Source organism: Haliotis rufescens, unplaced genomic scaffold (genome assembly GCF_023055435.1).
Source record: "Haliotis rufescens isolate VD_foot unplaced genomic scaffold, xgHalRufe1.0.p SCAF_19, whole genome shotgun sequence".
Taxonomy (NCBI): Eukaryota; Metazoa; Mollusca; class Gastropoda; order Lepetellida; family Haliotidae; genus Haliotis; species Haliotis rufescens.
The window spans coordinates 410,836-432,381 of NW_025963879.1; the positions used below are offsets into that span (position 1 = coordinate 410,836).

The following is a 21,546-nucleotide window of genomic DNA, read 5'->3' on the forward strand; positions in this document are numbered from 1 at the left end:
TGCCCCACTTCATCCTCCTATGTCCCACTTTATCTTCCTATGCCCCACTTCATCTTCCCATGCCCCACTTCATCTTCCTATGCCCCACTTCATCTTCCTATGCCTCACTTCATCTTCCCATGCCCCACTTCATCCTCCCATGTCCCACTTCATCTTCCCATGCCCCACTTCATCTTCCCATGCCCCACTTCATCCTCCCATGTCCCACTTCATCCTCCCATGTCCCACTTTATCCTCCCATTTCCCACTTCATCCTCCCATGTCCCACTTCATCTTCCCATGCCCCACTTCATCTTCCCATGTCCCACTTTATCTTCCCATGTCCCACTTCATCTTCCCATGTCCCACTTCATCTTCCTTTGCCCCACTTCATCTTCCTATGTCCCACTTCATCCTCCCATGCCCCACTTCATCTTCCCATGTCCCACTTCATCTTCCCATGTCCCACTTCATCTTCCTTTGCCCCACTTCATCTTCCTATGTCCCACTTCATCCTCCCATGCCCCACTTCATCTTCCCATGTCCCACTTCATCTTCCCATGCCCCACTTCATCTTCCCATGTCCCACTTCATCTTCCCATGTCCCACTTCATCTTCCCATGCCCCACTTCATCTTCCCATGCCCCACTTCATCTTCCCATGTCCCACTTTATCTTCAATTGCCCCATGCCCCACTTCCCAATCATCTCTCCTCCCCTCCGACCATGAGAGAGTTCTGTGTCCTCTGACTGTCCAGGGACATGTGACTGTTGTGGACTGATCCTGTCCTGTGTGTTCTGGAGGAACGTGAGGACCTGCCTGTCACATTGCCCTCCTCTGCTACCAAGTTGGACGTGGAGCTCCGGATGTTGGAGCTATTACCTGTTCCATCAAAACTCAAGTTTGTCACTGGGCGAATCTCATCCTCGTGTGGTCGAAACTGTATCAGACTAGTTTTCCCCTCTCTGTGGATTCAACAAAAATCAAAATGAAATGAAATTAAATTTACACTCTGCAACTACAATGTAATGCAATTAGATGATTTGAATTATGATAACTTTTAATAGCTTAATAAGAAGTCTTTATCTTAGGAGTGAGTGGCTATATTTTAACAGTTTTTTTAGTTATAAATATAATCGTATCTATAACTGCAGGCTGTAATATGTCATGTTGCCTGAACCATACAATCCAATGATTGACACTGTAAATGTCTGTAACATGTTTGCAGGCTCAGATGCAAACTCCTCTCAGTACTGTAAATCGTGAAATTAATGCTTCTCTAAAAGAATGCGACCGCTGGCCCCTAGCCAAAATATGAATGCGACACCCCTCTCCTCTCAAGCATCAGTGGATTTGTATCTTAAGAAAATGTCCTCTGTCAGGTTTACAGGAGAATCCTCTCCGTAATCCAACCTTACATTAATCCAACCACACTCCAAATAGCACCGCTTATTAGCACTGAGTAGAGTACTTCCGCTAAAACAATACATGCTCGCTGGCTCGTGTCGCAAAGAACAAAGACACTGTGTTGCGTGGGTGGCATCTGTCTGGACTTGCAGGTGTGATGAGTGATGACATAAGTGAGTAGAACGCTTGCCTTGACCCAAGTAGTTACAAGTCACAGGATGTGTTTGAATGACATTGTTTATATACATGTTACAAGTGCTGCTCAATAAACAGTGGAATACATAGTTGCTTCTTTTTAGTGTTGACTAAGTTGGTATTTCTGCTATCCAAAATGTCTTACTGTTGATATAAATGCGATGTTTATTAATGCGAGCAAACACCAATCAATTTTTCGCATTTAATTCACGCTCGCATTAATTTCAAGACATACAGTATTTCCCTTGTTGCAGTGTTTGACATTAAGTTTGTATGGTCTTGGGATAGAATTTTACATAAAAAGAACAGAAACAGAACATACGGTAAACAACCCTAAAAGCCCCACCTTAGTTCCATCACCTTTTCGGACATACCCTTTTCGACCCACACTAAATGGCCTGGAGGGCCCATGCGAGAAATACACATATGTCGGAAAGGGCACGTTAAATTCCCAATTTAAGAGTAAGTACGTACGGTATAGCTGGCAGGCCAACCCTCCTGCAGTGTTTCCAGCCCTGCACAAAGTCAGGAGACAGACGTGTCCGCTTCGTGTAGTACTTGAGTACCTGCATCAGGTAGGGGTTCTTGCGGCATCTGGAGGAACATGACAGACACATGGATATCTCAAAATTACCAACTAGTCCTATGGGCTACAATGTCTTGCTTGACAATGGTATAAGGATCTATACCGAAATGTCGCTTTTTACAGTATTAAAGAAGTTGTTATCCATAAAATTGTGTCTACCTTGTCATCCGTCAACTTCTAAGTAATGCCTATCAAACAATTTAGACCTATGGGCTAGTGACCACTTACACACTGCCAAAAGGTTGTCAAGTGATCATTTATTGTTTGTTGTTTCACGTTGCAATCAACAATAGTCCCATTAGATGGGACCAGCCTGTAAATAATCGAGGCTGGTCTAAACAAACCTACCACTGATATTCAGTGATATTCAGCATGTTAAGTGTAGCATGAATACTAGTACATTTACAGTTTTTTACCCACTGATATCATCATACATGTATGTGTCTGTAACAGAGGTTATTAAATCATTTTTTAGCACATAATTTTATACATTAATTCTCTCTCATCTTCCCGAGGCAAGGGAGTTAACTGACTGCCGAACTAGGCTTGAGTGTGAATGAGTGAGTTGGGTTTAACGCCGCTGTTAACAGTATTCCAGTTATATCACGGCGTGTCAGCTAAATGTGGGAGGAAAGCTCGAAGTGATGCTGGTCTCAGAAGTTTACCACTTTGGTGAAACCCACGAGCACGGGTATGGTGCCGACAAACCTAGAAACATAATCGGGGCGAACCGGGATTCAAACCCACAATCATAGGTTTCTGGCATGCCCAAGGGACACGACTCTGCACAGGGAATCACGGCGCCTTAGATGACTGGGCCACCCATGCCCCTGAACTAGGCCTGAATTTCATGAGTCGATCCTAGTGCCATCAGTGGCTATTACGAGTTATGTCCCTTTTAAGTACCTCCTATTGACCAATCAGATTCCACCTCACATACCACTTGCATTTGCTTCAAATAAAATGGTGGCACCAAGTGAAGACACTCTAAACGATAATCAAGAAATATATCGTAATGATACAGGTCTTACTTCGCGAAATGCATCAAATCAGTGAGCACCATGATTAAAAACATGAAAAGATTTGGAAAATATCTGTTGACGCCCAGATGACGGTACACTTGTGCAAATCCTGCAATCGACCGAAATCTACACAGCAGCTTCCAAACGCGAAGGGGAGACACTCTAAACGATAATCAAGATATATATCATAATGATACGGGTCTTACTTCGCGAAATGCATCAAATCACAAGAGCACCTTGATGAAAAACACGAAAAGATTTGGAAATCTGTTGACGCTAAGTTCTCAGTACACATGCTAATTGCTTTGCAAATCCTGCAATCGACCGAAATCTGGACAGCAGTTTACAAACCGGATGTTGATTTCGTTACGAGACTTTGATTGGATTATGCATAGACTTCTGAGTCCATAATTCCAGTTTGGGTGGAAACTGGACTTTCATAGTCAGTCAACTCCCTTGCCTTGGGAATATGGGCAACAGTCCACAAAGTGATCTTAGTGATCTGACTTGGAGACAAACTCTCAGTTGTCTGAGATGTCTTGTTGGAAGATGTTTCTCTGTTTGAACTAGGGAATCACACTCCATGTACTGTTTGGTTTATCTGACCTGTGAAGGAGTTCCCTGCCTCCCTCGTGGTTGAAGGTGAGATAGCCAAGTGCAATGGCTGCACATCCACGCACCTGCTCAGCAGGGGATGACAGTAGGCTGCACATGTAATGCACAGCTTCTATAGCGACGATGGCTGAAGGAACACCTACAGGAACAGAAGATACAGTCTTACCAGATGCAAAATATACTTTCTTGTCTTTAGAAGACCTATTGCTTGGCCAGGAAGTACATACAAATATTATTGAAAAAGTACACCCCAATCATCTCTGTCTAATAGAATAGAACAAGAAAGTCATTGATGTACCGAACCTTTTATCATATGCTTGTTTGTTAACCCTGCACAAGGCAATATTCCAACTGTATTATGGCAACCTGTAAATAATGAGCAACATCCCACGCTTTCAGTACGCTGTCACACATTCCAACACGTAACTAATTCTGAAGATTAAATCCATTTAATTGCCTCTCACGACAAGCAAAGGTTTGGGGATGTATGTATATAAACGCGTCATAAAAGATGGTACTTGTTGTTACCCTGTCTCGTGCTCGGCATTTAGGGGCTCAAACAAGGACTGGTCAGCTCGGAGTCAGTATACTGTGTCTGAGTGGCGTATTCATGTTAAACTGCGGCATAGTAAGTCAGTGAGCTAGCACTATAAATCGGTATCAGTCCGGACTAGTACAAGCACACACACCCACACACTCGCACACACACACGCACATGCATGCACGTTGCTATATAAGTGCAATAATCTTGGACGCGATGATAAATCCTATTCCACCTAACCTTACCTTTGTTTGACTTGTCGGTTATAAGAGCACCTACCCCACATAGTGCCAGTACACATGTATTTACAGGCGACGGAGAAACGCATATTGACAAACCAGTGTTGATGATGATGACAGATGTACCTGCTCGTGTGTGTGCCAGTCTAGCGACACAGTCACTGGCCAGCGCCAGAATGCTGTTGTCCTTGGAGTCCTGGAGGAGGTCGACGATCAGCTTGATGCCCAGTGCTGAGGACTTAGCCTGCTCCTCATCCGGGATGATGCGAGCCAGGACCACGATCTGACATACAGACATTTAGAACTCAATATGCTTGTTTGTTGTCTAACATTCCTTAGCTAGACTAATATTCCAGCTGTATGACGGCAGCCTGTGAATAATCAAATCCATCAATAATCAAGTCCATATCTAAAAATATTCTTGTTTCTAATCACTTTCTTAAATTGATAGGCAGATTTCTTGGTTTACAGATTATTTATGTTAAAATGTCCCGGGGGACAAATCAAATAATACAGGGGTGGGTGTGGGAGTCTGAAGGAATCAGGGTAGGGTCACAAAAGGTATAAGAGTCTCTTGGGGATTGCCATAAAAGATAAACCACATATTGGGGGAGGGTCATGAACAATATTGACATCTCATGAAAAAATAGGGAGGGTCATCCAAAAATATGACAAGCATATGAGGAGGGTCAGTACATTGCAGGGCTCCAGATGAAGGCAGTATCAGCGTATGTACAGACGAAACTATGCACGATACGTAGGGGGATGATTTTATAAACGTATCAGATACACATCACAGCATACATGTATGGTCTAACATTTATTTAAAACATATTTCCCAAAAATTATATTCTGATTTCAAGCAGTATATTTTCTTGAGTATAGTGCACACTTTATTTTCCAAAAAACACAGCTGTATAAAAGGGGTATGCATTATACACACTATAAAGAGTTTTGATGTTTTTTCCTCCAACGCAAAGATATTACTGTCATGTAACACGGAAATACCACGTCAACACTGTCTGGTTATAAAATGTATTCATTGTATATCTTGACTGAAAACCATAGAGGGGTGCACGTTAGACATACATGTACAAAAAAAAGAAGAAAGTATTATTTATTGTTTATTGACCAGTATACACGAGACAGTGACCATGGTCTCTGCTAAAATGAAATATAACATTTATCAATAAGAGTGAGTGAGTGAGTGAGTGAGTGAGTGAGTGAGTGAGTGAGTGAGTGAGTGAGTGAGTGAGTGAGTGAGTGAGTGAGTGAGTGAGTGAGTGAGTGAGTGAGTGAGTATGGTTTTACGCAGCTTTTAGCAATATTCCAGCAATATCACGGCGGGGGACACTAGAAATGGGCTTCACACATTGTACCCATGTTGGGAATCGAACCCGGGTCTCTTTAACCACTAGGTTACCTGGCTGCCCCTTATCAATAAGATTCCAGTCAGTACTCTAAGGGTACTCTATAGTTTTGCCAGTACTTGTAAATAAAAATAATAAGGAGTACAAACTCCCGATGCTGAAAAATTATCTGGAGCCCTGCATCTGTGTACTGAAAACCTCTGACCCACACTCCTCTAAGTAACAAATGACTGGTCTCAAAGAAAGACATTTCAGATTTTACATTTTCTTCTCCTTAATGTAATCTCAATATGTTGTCTTGCGTGCAGTGTTGATTTAGTGCATCATGTTTTGTTATTCCTATGTTAAAACAGCATAAGTTTGCATTTGGCATCTTCCCGAGGCAAGGGAGTTAACTGAATATAAAAGTCCAGTTTCCCCCCTTGCCGAACTAGGCTGGAATTCCGGAGTCACATTTTGGCTGCACTAACTGAGTCTATGCATCGTCCAATCAAAATTGCATAATGAACTAGGCATCCGGTTGGTAAACAACATGGATTTCAATGTGCAAATTTTGGTTGGTTGCAGGATTTGTAAAACATGTGTACCGTCAACTGGGCAGATATTTTGCAAGGTACTCAAGAAATTTGATGCACTTCAAGGGGTAAGACCTATCTTATTACAATATAGACCTTGATTATTGATCAGATCGTCTTGACTGGGTTATGCCATCTTGTTTTAAGCAAATGCAAGTGATATGAGAGATGGAATCTGATTGGTCAATAGGAGGGACATAGAAGGGACATAACTTACAGCTACTGGTTGCACTGCATTCGGACCTGGAAATTCTAGACTAGGTGGAAACTGGACTTTTATAGTCAGTTACCTCCCTTGCCTCAGGAAGACGGCATTTGGAGGAATTTGTAAAAATAGACCTGACTAAGATGACCATACCTGATAGGCAGCATTGCATCTGTAGAACTCTTCATGAGATTTCAGGAAAGGTAGGAATGCAGCAAACCTGACCCCGCCCTGTTCCAGGATATCCTGCTGCTGGCTGATGTTGTTGTAGGCGAAGGCTGCCAGCGCCTCCCCAGCCAGGAGACGGACACGATGCTCCGTGGAGTACATCATCCGTAGGATACGCACAAAGCTGAAGTCGGGGTAGCGGTGGATCTCATCCAAGATGGCTTGGTTTCCTGCAGATGAAACGGGACATGATGTCATCTGGTGCCCACAATCTGCTGGGTTTCGTGTTTGTTGGTTTTGATTTCAGTGTATCATATCTTATTCTGACAGCTTTATACTTTGCACCAATTTGCTGCCATAGCTATATGGTAAATTTGCTCATGTGAGGCACTGTCTTCATCAGCTGATAAACGTCAACAAATACAACTTCAATCCTTATATTGACAGATACATAAATCATAACAAAACAATCCATTAAACATCAAACTTTAATTGTTTAAAGCGAACTATATCAACACGGAGAGTTGTAACGTCATCCGTCCCAAACATTCCACTTGGAGTGACATCCTTTGGTTTTACAAATGGCGGCTACGGCAATGTAATTCACTTGAAACAAAAGTTGCACCCAGTAAAGTTAGCATTAGAAGGAAATCCAGAACCAACTGAAGCTGAAAAATGGATTGATATTAACGTTCTGTGAACTTTGGGTGTGTGTTTGAGTCATACTATGGCTGCTGATAACGGGAATTACCGCTTGAGGCGGCGGGGTTGGATTTCCCGAAGCACGACAGTGTGGAGCTCAGTGAGTTCTTTTCTTAAGTCGAGCAACCTATGTTATAGCTTTCGGTGACCCGACATATACATGATCTGTCTGGCTTCAAAGCCTGCATCATTCATAGCCTGAATCGATGTCTCTCTTAGCTTTCTCAAATGATTTTTAATGTTAATTTTAGACATTGAGGAATTCCCCTTAAGTAGTTCTGTATGTCTCCTCTCGATTGACAATGTAATCATGTGACATTCTGACGTTCATCAGGAAATGAACGACAGTCAGCTTGGTAGTGTTTACCTAGGCGAGGTCACCCGCTACTGTCAATATTTTATAAGTGATGTCACAACCTTCATCTCTCTTATCACAAACAGCACAGGATTTCTCACACTCAAAAGGTTGAATCAACCAAAAAATAGTTCAAAGTTTGGCACATATCAAAATCATCAAAAATGTCAGCCACGGACAATCTCTCGATATTAAACAGCTTCTTGTAAATCCCATACACTCATCATGTGACATATGTAACTTTCAAAAGTGTTGAAGTTAAAAGTCATGAAGTACCACGTTTGAAATCCATTCAGACAAAAGAAGAGAGTACATTCATGTGTAAATTGTTTGTTTCATGCTTAACTGTCACTGTGAAATATCTCTATCAGTGCATGGTACATAATAATTTTACGCATTATTTGTTTGCTATACAATAATAATAAAGTCAGTAGAGTGAGTCCTTGAAAGACAATTGAACATGTTAAAGAGTGCTTAAAGTTTGACCATATACATATCTGCTATTCTTCATATGAAACCACCCTTTTTTATCAGCTATATGTCAACTTGTCATCATTAAAACAAGAAAAATGAGAAAAATGGAAAACATTCTATTTATAACAATGAAGAAAGCATCATTTTAACTAATTAATTTTTAAATAGTAATTTTCTTTATAACTTGTCAAACAAACATCTGCCTTTATAAAATGTTCAGTTTGTTAAAAACAGAATTTTGAAATATATAATTCTTATTCTTGCATACCAATCTAAATGTTTTAATCAAATATGTTTAAATAAAACAAAATATGAAAGCCATAATTTAAACACTTTCAAATTTGGTCAAGTACAGCAGCCTGAGATTTGGGTCAATGATATTTTGTATTTTATTTCAAATTTGTTAATATTTTTTTTAACATATGCAACTATTTTTATTCTTTTTATTGCTTTACTGAAAAACATAACATACTGAGAACTTGTTTAGTTTACCTAAAGGCAGTGCCATTTATTTTTCTGGACAAGTTTTTACTGCTTATAAGAGAAATATATTAATGATCCATTGATTGACATTATATCTTTTCAGCTTATCCCAAAATAAAGAGACAGTAGTTAGTCTCTAAGCAAATAAAACCCTACATGTATTACTCATAATTAATAAATATATGACTCTACATAAATAACCTATATAAATGCACTGACAGGTCATGAAAAAATAAATAGAAATCAATAATCAATAATCAATAGCCATGCAGAAACCTAATCCCCCGTTTGCCCTAACAATACCATCAGGCAGATAGCTGTAGCCTTCGCGTACTCATAAATGATATCTACTGAACTGAAAAAAACCTCCTCACAACAAGTTGCGATAAGCATCGCTACAAAAACACTGCCGTTCTGACTGAAAATCTCAGCCCTCGGTTTCAGTGACTTGTTCACAAATGGCATTGCCTGACTGCATTTTAGCGATGTGTTTTGTTGTCGTCTTGTAAGCATTGATCTAGTCCCAGGGGTTTGGAATTAACAAGCGGTTGTCATGTAGAAGTGTAACAGTATTGATCAGCCGAACGCTAGGTATGCTTGGCATTAGGAGACCATGCATAGGAGACCATCGACCAACAGGGGAATGTGCTGACACCAAATCCAGGAGTGTCATTATTGAGGCCAGGTCATCACTTCCGATGTGTCTGTATCGTGATGTCACACTTGATACATGGTACGAGGAGGCAGCGTGGAAACCTGTGCATTATTGATGTATATCATGCCTCATTTGACTTGATCAAGATGGGATCTGTAATGCTAGTATTTATGAGAGTTTTACATTTGTTTTTTAATATGGCCAAACAAACTATTTTTCTTTATTCTTTTTTTTAAGAGATGAGCCTGCCCTTAAATTTAACAAACATTAAAATAATAAGTTACTGATGCTGTATTTATTTTTAATACCTGCTTTTTTAACATCTTTACAGTGTATTTTTATCCATTTTTTGTTCAGAAATCCACCTATTTTAATCTTGACAAATTTGTGAGAAAGTAATTAATTATCATGATTATATACTACTCATAATTTGTTAAAGATCACCCATTTCTTTCATATTACTATAGTCAGTCTATCATGGCATGACAGATTAACTTTAATAAGTTAACCTAGTTAACCGGTTTTCTTTAACTTCTTTGGGGCGGTCGGGTAGCCTAGTGGTTAAAGCGTCCGCTCGTCACGCCTAAGACCCGGGTTCGATTCCCGACATGGGTACAATTTCTGAAGCCCATTCCTGGTGTCCCCTGCTGTGATATTGCTGGAATATTGCTAAAAGCGGCGTAAAACCAAAACTCACTCACTCACTCACTTTAACTTCTTTTGAGTAGTATTTATCATGTTGGCAGTGTCTAAAATACTCGCCTGCCCGACAGACCGAGACGGTCTATTTCGCTGACGGACGTTCAGTTTTGAAAAGTTGCACGCCCGATGGTCAGGGGTTAAAGTTACTTAGTTGACTGTCTACCAGTCTATTGATATTTTCTGAGAACTACACAGTACTATACTTATGTTTACCCTTTTTTACTTTTGTTCGTTAGCCCAGACAATTCTGACCAGCAACATTTAATCTGGTCTGGTAACTTTGCAATATTGCCAGTCCGATCGTCTGACTGAAATTTTGGAGACTTATATATTGTTTCAGCTACTGCTACAAACCAGATATATAATTCTTTTATCTGAACCTATGAGCCTCAATTTTACACCTCGCAACAATGGCATTTTAGTGGCAGACAATATTTTGTTTTTTCACCAGTCTGAAGCATAATTATGTTTTTCAAAAATTTGCGGGGACAATATATTTTTTTCAATAAAATCCCAGCCCCCAGTCCCTCCCTCTCAGAATATCAAATGATCTGTCCCTATTTGCTGAATCGGAATGGCATGGCTTAATTTAATTCACTGCTTGAGTGTGAAGAAACAGTTTGACTTGATTGTCTATGCCTAAAATATTTACCTCTTATGAGAAATTACCTTTTAAATATGCTGTTTATTTTGTAGAATTGGTTTAACAACAAAGTTTTAAAAACTATGACGTGGAAATTCAAAAAAATAAAGTAAAATTCAGAAATAAATATAAATAACAATAAAAAAATAATATTACAGCTACTTCTAGTTTGGAAAAAGGAATACCCCACAAGTGTTTAATATTGTTTATTAACTTTAAGAACAGATTAAACGAACCACAAAACTGTGGAAAATATAAAGTGGAATAGCATTTTTTTATTTGCAACCAGTGTTGATTGAGAAAGACACATGTGACTTGTGTAAACATAGCAGCGTTGTAATAAACAACCTAAAATAAACTTCCTGTATCAATTCACCTGCCTTCACCACCCATACATAATTCAGCCTGTCTTATTTAGCAATGGCTAGTATCTCAACATTTTTATATATAATTCATAAGCTTCCCAATGATACAATTTCCTTTAAATCAGCTTGCACCATCTAAATGAAGAAGATAGTCTATTCCAACGGCAAGCCTTCATTAAATCTTTCAGATCTCGAAAGATTGCGATCTCGCCTCAATGCATTGTATTCCCACTGTGGAGTTTCTGCTCAGCTCTCTTGCTTGCTTATTCATGAGGAGTAATTACTTCCAATGATCCTCAAGCACTGGGGCCAGCCAGCCATGAAACTAAAGCATGTTGATATGTATAGGTATATGGAATTCTTGTTCTCCCTTGATTATATTACTAAGAGCCGTTTATGAGGATACACTTAGGCTTAGCTGTTAATAAAAATGTGAAAACATTATTGCATTGCCATGATTCCTGCAGCATAAAGAGTTTATTAACCTCAATCTCTATAGCACTGGTCAATATACAGCTTGACTAGATACAAAGTATATAAACAATTGTATACATATTCCATTTTGGCTCATAAAAAATAGATCAAAGTCTCCTGGATCAGCTGAGATCATTCATAAGAAATGTATTTTTTTCTATTGGACACACAATATGAATAGTTTTTTTTACAGATTATCGTATAAATCACATTACTACAACTAGGAAGTATATAAACAAATAAATAGAGGTTATCACGTGAGTGTGTTTGGGGATGGTAAATATCCTGCATTAGGAATAAACATTGTATTTAGCGAGCCTTGGCGAGCTAAATACATAGTGTTTATTCCTAATACAGGATATTTACCATCCCCAAACACACAAGCGTGATAACCTCTTTATCATATAATGTCATTTTTTAATTCTGTGTTTCAAAATCGCTTTCCCTCTCTCACAAACATTACCGAAACATTGCGAGTTTTCCTGGAATGCGCGCAATAATATTTATTACGTCACAGGGTAAGTGATGTGTCAGTCGGACAGTGACAGTAGCCAATATAGTTCCAACTGAAATCTGTTTCTTATACAGTGGCGAAGCAACATATACGCAAAACAACAATTGTTTTTAATTGCCTTTCGCGGCAATCCATCGGTCTGTCCGCGAGAGTAACTGCCCTTTGTCAAAGGGAAGCTACTCTAACCCTTGTCTATGAGACGTCACGGCCACGGTCAGACGTTGTTGACAGTCGGTCTGTCCTGTCATAACGTTAAGAAGTGTAGTCAGATGTACACACAGCGACAAAACGAAACAAGGTAACAATTCAAACATATTTCGGCCAAATCCAACTATTTTAATTTGTGGAGAAGGTTTCAACCTGCAGAGGTCTACAAGCACAGATATGGCTACTGATCCCGCTTGGCTAGGCCTCGTGCCCTCGCAAAATTGTTTTCGAAATTTATATCTCCAAAGTTGCCAAAACTTATAAAATGCCTTTTCTACGTCACAGTTAGACACTGATTTTCAGTATATTAGACTATTCTTTTGATAATGATAGCAATTATCCCTGTAGTTTATCCAGATTCCCGATGGGTAATTCTGACTCGATCGCCGAATGACGAGGGCGACGCCATGTTTGTTTATAAACAGTGAAAGTAGTCCCTACTTGACCTTTGATATTTGCATCTCTATCCGCATATGACCCCAACGGATATCCTTTTTATCCGTTGGCTTTATCCTGCCGAGAAACCTACCCATTATATGATAATTATAGATATCTTCCATTTTTTGGTCATACAAAAACATAATGAAGTCTTAAAAACAGCAGAGATCATTCAGGAAAAATGTATGTTTTTTCTATTGGACATACAAAATGAAAACAATTTAATTATACAAGTTATTGTAAAAATCACATTACACATGTTAAAACTAAGCTTTTTTTGTAAGGGTAAGGACAAAATATGCTGATTGTGGTTGAAAGTATGTTTATTTAAAAGCTTTACATATTAGTATGGGTATGTTTAACATGAAATTTAATTCAAACATTTTAGGTCTATAGACAAAAGTCTTTATGTCCACCAGACACTTTCTAAATAATAATATGTGATTAATTATGGTTTTAAAACTAGTTCTCTGTGACAGACAGGTCAACTTTAATCAACCCATTGTTCTGTTACTGTTTGCATGGTGTTACCTTGACTTCCAAAACTAAGGATCCTGGGGACTCCGGATAGTTAATTTCAAGGGTCCTTACCATCTTCCAAAGGAAAAGGAGTTAACTGACTATAAAAGTCCAGTTTCCATACTTGCCAAACTAGGCTGGAATTATGGAGTTATATTTTGTCTGGACTAACAAGTCTATGCATAGTCCAATCCAAATCAAGTAACAAAATCGACATCTAGTTTGTAAACTGTCGTGCAGATTTTGGTCGATTGCAAGATTTGCAAAGCATGTGTACCATCAACAGAGATTTTCCAAATCTTTTCATGTTTTTAATCAAGGTTCCCACATTATTTAGATGCACTTCGCAAAGTAAGACAGGTTTTATTACAATATACACCTTGATTATCGATCAGCTAGTCTTGACTGGGTGCCTTCATTTGTTTGAAGCAAATGCAAGTGAGAGGTGGAATCTGATTGGTCAATAGGAAGGACATAGAAGGGACATAACTCGTAATACATGTAGCCACTGGTGGCGCTACAGTCGAGCATAGAAATTCCAGCCTAGTTTGGCAAGGGTGGAAACTGGACTTTTACAGTCAAGTAATGAAATGGTGTAGTGTACTGTACTTTAAGTTTAAATAATCATTTTAATTACAGGAACTTAATATTTCTTGTCAAGAATTTGGCACGTCCCTCAATCTGTAAAACCTGAAAATAACTTGGTCTGGCCATATCTGGCCACGTCTGGCCACAAATATCTATTAGTGTTCGGAAAGTTAAGTACAATTTTATGTTTTATGATGAAGAGGTGCAGAGATTTATCCAGGATTCCAAACTAAGTGCCCTTGCAGGCAAACTGGGAAAAACTAGCAATATTGTTCAAAACTGTATTTTTTTAATGTTTTTATTTTTGTAAATTCTGAGGAATTTGTATATTTTTTTATTCAAATTGGGGATTCTTACAGTCATTTGTGGCAAACATGGGGCTGAATATCAGCCTCTGAGCAGGTCTAGATAAATCCCCGAGGCAGCAATTTGGAATGACAAATAATCACTATTTTGTTGCCTGGTAGCAGTGTCTGAAGCAGACTAATTTCAATACTGGCTATACAGATCTGTTACTTTTTGGCTATTTTTTACTTTATTAAAGTGGGCGGTCGGGTAGCCTAGTGGTTTAAGCGTTCGCTCGTCACGCCGAAGACCCGGGTTGGATTCCCGACATGGGTACAATGTGTGAAGCCCATTTCTGGTGTCCCCCGCCGTGATATTGCTGGAATATTGCTAAAAGCGGCGTAAAACCATACTCACTCACTCACTTTATTAAAGTGATTTGCTATTTACAGTTACACTGACATTTTCACTAAGTTTGTTTTCTCCCCTGAGCAATTAACAAGAAACAAAAGAAAAGCAATATTTCTCACACAAATTAACCTCCAAATGACTGAGATAAATAAATGAAGATTGCTTCTGTCTGCTGGTTTCCCCAGTTGTCTGAGGTGCCACCATTCGCTGTGCAGAGTTGCACGCCAGAAACCATAATTTTGTGGGTTCGAATCCCGGTTCGCCCTAGTTATGTTTCTAGGTTTGTCAGCACCATACCCGTGCTCGTGGGTTTCACCAAAGTGGTAAACGTCTGAGACCTGCATCACTTTGGGCTTTCCTCCCACATCATGCTGATTTCACTGTGACATAACTGGATTACTCAGAGCTCCAGATAAGCTTTTGGTGTTGTGGGTATTTTACCATGCATTTTAAAATCATTGGGTATCAGTAATTCTATCTGGGTATTCAAATTTCTGTTACCCACTAGTTTTTACACATTTGGGTATTTAAATATTTAAAAACACTATTCATCTAGTACCTGCAAACTGGTGTCGTGTAGGTTCGAGAGCTTTATAGGACTCAAAAATACCACAAGAAAGTGTGATGGCAAATGATCATGATGTAACTGTCATCGTGGAGTTTGGCAAGGTTGACTGAATGCCCGTTTATAATTTCAAAATAAGTTGCTGATTTGCTTATCGAATAAGAAAGGGTTACTTCACAATATTTTGATGATACGCACAAGTTTTATTTTTGTAGCGTATCTGTAATGTTCGTTGCGTATTTGATACGCTTGGATTTTATTTTACTGCCTATTTCTGCATTTCTGATGCGTATTTTATGCATATACGCAGCTTATCTGGAGCTCTGATTACTGTTAAAAGTGGCATTAAACCCAACTCTCTCACTCACTCACTCACTCATATAAGTGGTCCCACTGACACTAAGAACTTCCTACAATCCATACAACCAATCAGGTACCAGTATTCTGTACAGCACCAGTTTAACATGAAGCATGTAATTTATAAGCCTATCAACTCAGTACCTGTGTCCAAATTGCTCTTCAGCAACCTATGCTTGTTGTAAGAAGCGACTAACGGAATCAAGTGGTCAGGCTCGCTAACTTGGTTGATGCATGGCAACATATCCATACTGAGTAGATCAATGCTCATGATATCAATCACTAGATTGTCTGGTCCAAACTCGATTATTTACAGACCGCCATCATATAGCTGGAATATTGCTGAGTGCGGCATTAAACAACAAATAAAACAAACAAATCAAATAAAACACATACGTAAACCCCATGAGTGAACCTTCTACGAACCGACATGTACCATATTACGTGATGTCAGTCCAAATATATCCCTCAGAAGCGAATACATGTATCATCAAAGATCACAGGCCCATAGAAAACCTGTGACAAATGGATTCCTTACGTATAATGACACTATCCTGTCAATGTTACCGATACTAGGCACCATATCTCCGTCGGTATGTACACAGACAGCAATAAGCACACCTTACATCTGATCCTTCTGGACTTCAATGCTATATCTTCCATGTAACCTACCTGGGATTATTACCCAGGACATTTATCAGGTTCGTAATCTCACTTATTGAACAAGAAGCGAACACAGTGTTTGGAGATTGTATGATAGATACTCAATGATGACGTTAATAAGCTCCAGGTCTGCGTGTGCTGTATTATGTGTGCAGTGCGAGCTGAACCTGGATCATGTAATCATAATTCTTCATCCATACAAATGAATTGGTTAGCTGTGGTTCCTTACATAATTGATTTTAAGATTTGGCACTGTGCCGCTGTCGGCAATATGTGCAGTATGTAAAAAGAAAACATGACATAACATATTAAAGCATACAAGCAACCTTTGAGAGTGAGTGGGTGGGTGGGTGGGTGGGTGGGTGCGTGAGTGAGTGAGTGAGTGAGTGAGTGAGTGAGTGAGTGAGTGAGTGAGTGAGTGAGTGAGTGAGTGAGTGAGTGTTTAACGCTGCTTTGAACAGTATTCCAGTTATGTCACAGCTTGTCAGCTTGATGTGGGAGGAAAGCCCAAACCCCCAAGTACCGGTATGGTGAATGACAAACCTAGAATCACAATCAGGGCAAACCAGGATTCAAACACACAATCATAGGGTTCTGGTGTGTCCAAGGTATGCAACTCTGCAAAGCCAATGGCAGCACCTTAGACAACATGGCCACACCATGAAAGTAGACGTTAGTAATTGATGAAAAATGACCAATATGCATAACATGTTATTATACAAAAACATACAATTATCAACTTTTATACAAACTCTCTTTGTAGGGTATTGCACATACATAAGGGAGATGCCACATCTAAAGCTGGCTACTTCATGTCTGTGTGTTCTGGGTCACAATAAAAGTCCAGTTTCCCAATCTCATTAAAATCAGATATTAGTTTTCGCTACCACTAAACAAAGATCTGAGGACATCACGTCAGAATGACCTTCCGCGAATTTTGACTGATCAATGAAATGACTGACAAGAAATCGACATTACCCAACCAGAAGGCAGCTTTCTCAAAACTAGTATCAAAACTGGCGACTACGCTTTGAAACATATTTTGACTTTTGAAAATTAAAACTGATAAGAAGAACATTCTGGAATGGCTTATAGATGGCCTAGATTGTATGGATATAATCATAAAACCTGTAACTGTCATTCGGAATACCCTGTGTTAAATATTTCGTGGTTGTATGATTAGAAAACACATTCCGACTGTCACTTTCATGATCTGGTAAGCGACGCTTTGATTGGTCGGATGAAAGGTCATTCTGACGTGACCCGTAATGGGATGTCCTCAGATTTTTGTTTTGCGATATCGAGAACAAAGATCTGTAAACGGGCCTATTCCAAAGAATTATATATTTAACATTTTCCATGATATTATTATTATTATTATTATTATTATTATAGAAGCAAATCTGAGCTACACGTACCCCCAACTGATAAACTATTACACATCATTATAATATTAATAAGGCACTGTTCATTTTAAGCTGAAGGCTTAAGTCTCAGGGGGCAGAATGGCTTTCAAATCAGATTATGGTATGGAAATACCATTTAACAACAATGCAGGTTAGCTAAAAGCATTATAGTAATCCTGGTCTAAGCTCTTTAGATAGAACACAGTTTTTATACCTTCAAACGTACCACATCATTGTTATTCTGAATACACAACTCTTCATGGTTACTATGGGCAAGCAGGTGGAAAATATGTTTATAACCATCATTGTGTTTTGATTAAAACAAAATCTAAAATAAACAAGCCTACTCCGTTCAAATGTTTATCCCTCGGAAGCGAGAGATAGACAATAATTTTGACGGAATCAGTCATAAGGGCCGTAATTGTCGTTTTCGGAATACCCCGTGTTAACGTTTTCAAGGTTGCATAATCAGAAAACACATTCCGTGATCTGGTAAGCAATGCTTTGATTGGTCGGATGAAAGGTCGTTCTGACGTGACCCATAATGGGATGTCCTCAGATCTTTGTTTAGCGATAGCGAGAACCAAGATCTGATTTTAATGAGATTGTACACATTTTCAAGGGTTTCATCAAAGTAGATAACATGTACGAATGTATTAATAGGGCTTTCCGACCACATAATGCTGACACGCTGTAATTTAACTGAAAAACTTTTCAAAGCAGCGTGAAACTCAAAACATTCATTCACTTGAACCAGTTGTTGACAGTATGAGCAACAATCCCTGTAACTCAACTCAACTCAGATTCAACGTAGTACTCACCTATGGACACATATCCCAGGGTAACAGCTGATTCCACTCGCAGAATCTCACTGGCCGAATGAACCATGAGAGCCACCAAGTATCTGATGCCCTGAGACTGGGATATTGTCTTCTGGTTCCGATTGTGTGGCACATTCCCCACGCCTACAGACAGATACCTAAGTGTCCGGATCACACTCAGACCAATGTAATCCTTATCCGACTTCAACAGTCTCACTAAAGGATGAATACCATTCTTATTAGCTATCTCAGTCTGCATGTTCAGGGGGCCCTGTGCCAGAACACCCAGACCTTCTGAAGCTATAAGGTGAAGTTTCTCAGACAGAGAATTAAGGAACTCTATCAACATTTGCACACCCATCCCTGTCGCCATCTCACGCTGTTCATCCAAGTTCGTCCCCGCCAAAGCCCACAGTGCCATCGCAGTTTTCTCCAGTAGCACATCCGCCCTGCTTTTGGACAAGAGTTTGAACAGGATTCTATCAATTCCTTTGGAAAGGATTTCCTTCTGAGTGTGAGGGTTATCCTGTGCTAGGAGGTGAACTGCTTCAACGGCTGTCAACTGAAGCTCTCGGTGCTTCATCTGCCCCATGATGACATCCCTCAAGTGAGGGGTCACACCTTCATCCACAAACATGTTCTGATTGGCCTTCGTGTCCTCCGCAATCAGACCCACAGCCGATGTCAAGGCAAGCAATAACTGCTGTTCACTGTATTTTTCATAAAGACCAACCAGAGTGGAAATCACACCAGTTACACCTCCTATTGCTGATCGATGGGTGCTGCTGACTTTGGACAACACTCTAAAGCAATGGACAACAGGTATCAGTACCTCGTAATCCGACACTGACTGAGCCACCTTTAGAAGAGCCTGGGCAACCTGGTTCTGCATTTGTATATCAGCATATTCCTTATTCTTGGCCAATTCTTGTAATGTCTCCGCTGCCAGCTTAACAGCGAATTGGTTCTGGGATTTTAATATTTTTATATATGCAGGAATTCCGCCTGAGCTTACCATCTGTTCTTGGACCTCTGTCTTCTCAAGGACATTGAGCAGGGCTTGAAGAGCTGGAATCTTTGCATCATCATTGAGTGTACTCTTGACCACTTTGACAATCACTGGAATTCCACCATTATTATATACATGTTCCCAGTTAGCATTGATACCTTCAGCTTCACTACGATCTGTCAAAGTCCTTAAACATTTTCCCGAATTTTCTGCCTCCTCTTCATTATCTGACCCCACCATCTTAAGAAGATGCTTCCACACCGGTAGCTTTTCATCATTTCGTTTTATGAAGTACTCCAGCAGAGAAACAAACTGTTTCATACAGCAAAGCTCTATGGCCCCGTGGTTCTGGGTGTTGATGACATTTATCTTGGCGTTTAAAGACAACAAGCTGTTCACGGTGTCAACGTTGCCACTACTGACAGCCAGGAGGAAGGGGGTGGAGTGAAGGTCGTCATTTGTCTCCAGCTCCAGCTGGTCTGGGTTGGCCTCCACGAAGCGTTCGATGGACTTGACGTAGCCCCGGTACGCAGCCTGGTGGATGTGTGCCCATCCCTTCTCGTCATACTCGTTCATCGTGATGAAGATTTACAGACCCTTCGATACCATCTATCTGAAACAACAACAGAGTCATTGGTCCCAAGCACACTTAAGAAAACATTATGGTTTTGTAATAAAAATACCTTTTTCAGTTTTCTAAATTTTAATTTTTGGGGTAGTGCTAAGCATTTATTACCCAGTACTTGTTTTAAGTTACATGATTTTGAAGAAAACAATAGGATTCTCAGTAAAGGCTTATTCTATTTTGGAAATTTTAATATAAATTTTGAGGGGGTCGAAGCAACTTATCTTTTACCCTCACAAAGAACTTATAGGACTAGTTATATTTATCAAATAATAGGGTCAGCCTACAGTCAGTTAGGTGAATGAAACCACATTGTTTTGACTTATGGATAATTATTGATTTATCTGTGAATCAAAACACAACATTTATTTGTATTGCTACAGGGATATCTGACAATCTATTCATGCATACAAGCCAGGGAATTCAATTGAAGTAAATGAATAGAAGCACAATATCAAAATTCCCTTTCAGCAAGTGGCCTTAAAAAATATTATTGCTGATAATATACCACTCAACATTTGACAGGGACATTTCTGTTATGTCTTGATATACAGAAATGTCCCTGTCAAATGTTGAGCAGTATAGGATATGATGATAGTTCTGCCCAGTGTAGTATGTGATTTTGTGTGCTGACACTGAATAATGCCGCATACAGGAACCAAATGTGGAGCATTCAGCAGGACATCTTCATGAGGCAAGGGAGTTACCTGACTGTAAAGTCCAGTTTCCACCCTTGCTGAACAAGACTGGCATTATGGAGTTCTTTTTTAGCTGGACTAATAAGTCTATGCATAGTCCAATCAAAACTGCATCATGAAATTGACATCCGTATTGTCAACTGCCATGCAGTGTCGATTGCAGGATTTGCAAAGAATGTGTTCCATCAATTTGTCGTCAATAGATATTTTCAGAAAATTTTCAGGTTTTAAATCAAGATACCCACGTTATTTGATGCAGTTTTATTACAACATAGATCTTCATTATTGATCAGACTGTCTTGACTGGGCGCCTCCATTTTCTTGAAGCAAATGCAAGTGATATGAGAGGTGGAATCTGATTGGTCAGTTGGAGGGACAAAGAAGGGACATAACTCGTAATACCCACTGTTTCGGCAATATTTCAGGTATATGACGTCAGCCTGTAAACAATCAAACCTAGACCAGATGAACCTGTGATTGACATTATAAGCAACAAACAACCCATGTAGTCGTAGTTGACACACAATAAACCAAGTCACCGAGCTTGACCACCCAATTCAATAAGTCACCTCTTACGACCAGCAGGGTCCTATTCTAACCCGGAATCCCTACAGGTTCTAGTTACAGTCAGTGGGGTGCTGGGGACCCACTCTATCCCGAGTCCCCACGGGGACCTGGGTACATA

General features: G+C 39.7%; 1 protein-coding gene across 1 annotated transcript in view; it reads right to left on the bottom strand.

Annotated features, from left to right (window-relative positions):
- LOC124142588 (ankyrin and armadillo repeat-containing protein-like) overlaps positions 1 to 21,546 on the bottom strand; it is a 29,697-nt gene continuing 8,151 nt past the window's right edge. Inside the window, exons 2-7 of the mRNA XM_046511162.2 lie at positions 18,530 to 20,151; positions 6,888 to 7,132; positions 4,711 to 4,867; positions 3,796 to 3,943; positions 2,056 to 2,175; positions 1 to 944 (exon numbers count right to left, since the gene is read on the bottom strand). Of these exons, the coding sequence (XP_046367118.2) occupies positions 683 to 944; positions 2,056 to 2,175; positions 3,796 to 3,943; positions 4,711 to 4,867; positions 6,888 to 7,132; positions 18,530 to 20,114 (2,517 nt within the window). The 5' untranslated portion in view covers positions 20,115 to 20,151 and the 3' untranslated portion in view covers positions 1 to 682. The remainder of the gene's footprint in view (positions 945 to 2,055; positions 2,176 to 3,795; positions 3,944 to 4,710; positions 4,868 to 6,887; positions 7,133 to 18,529; positions 20,152 to 21,546) is intronic.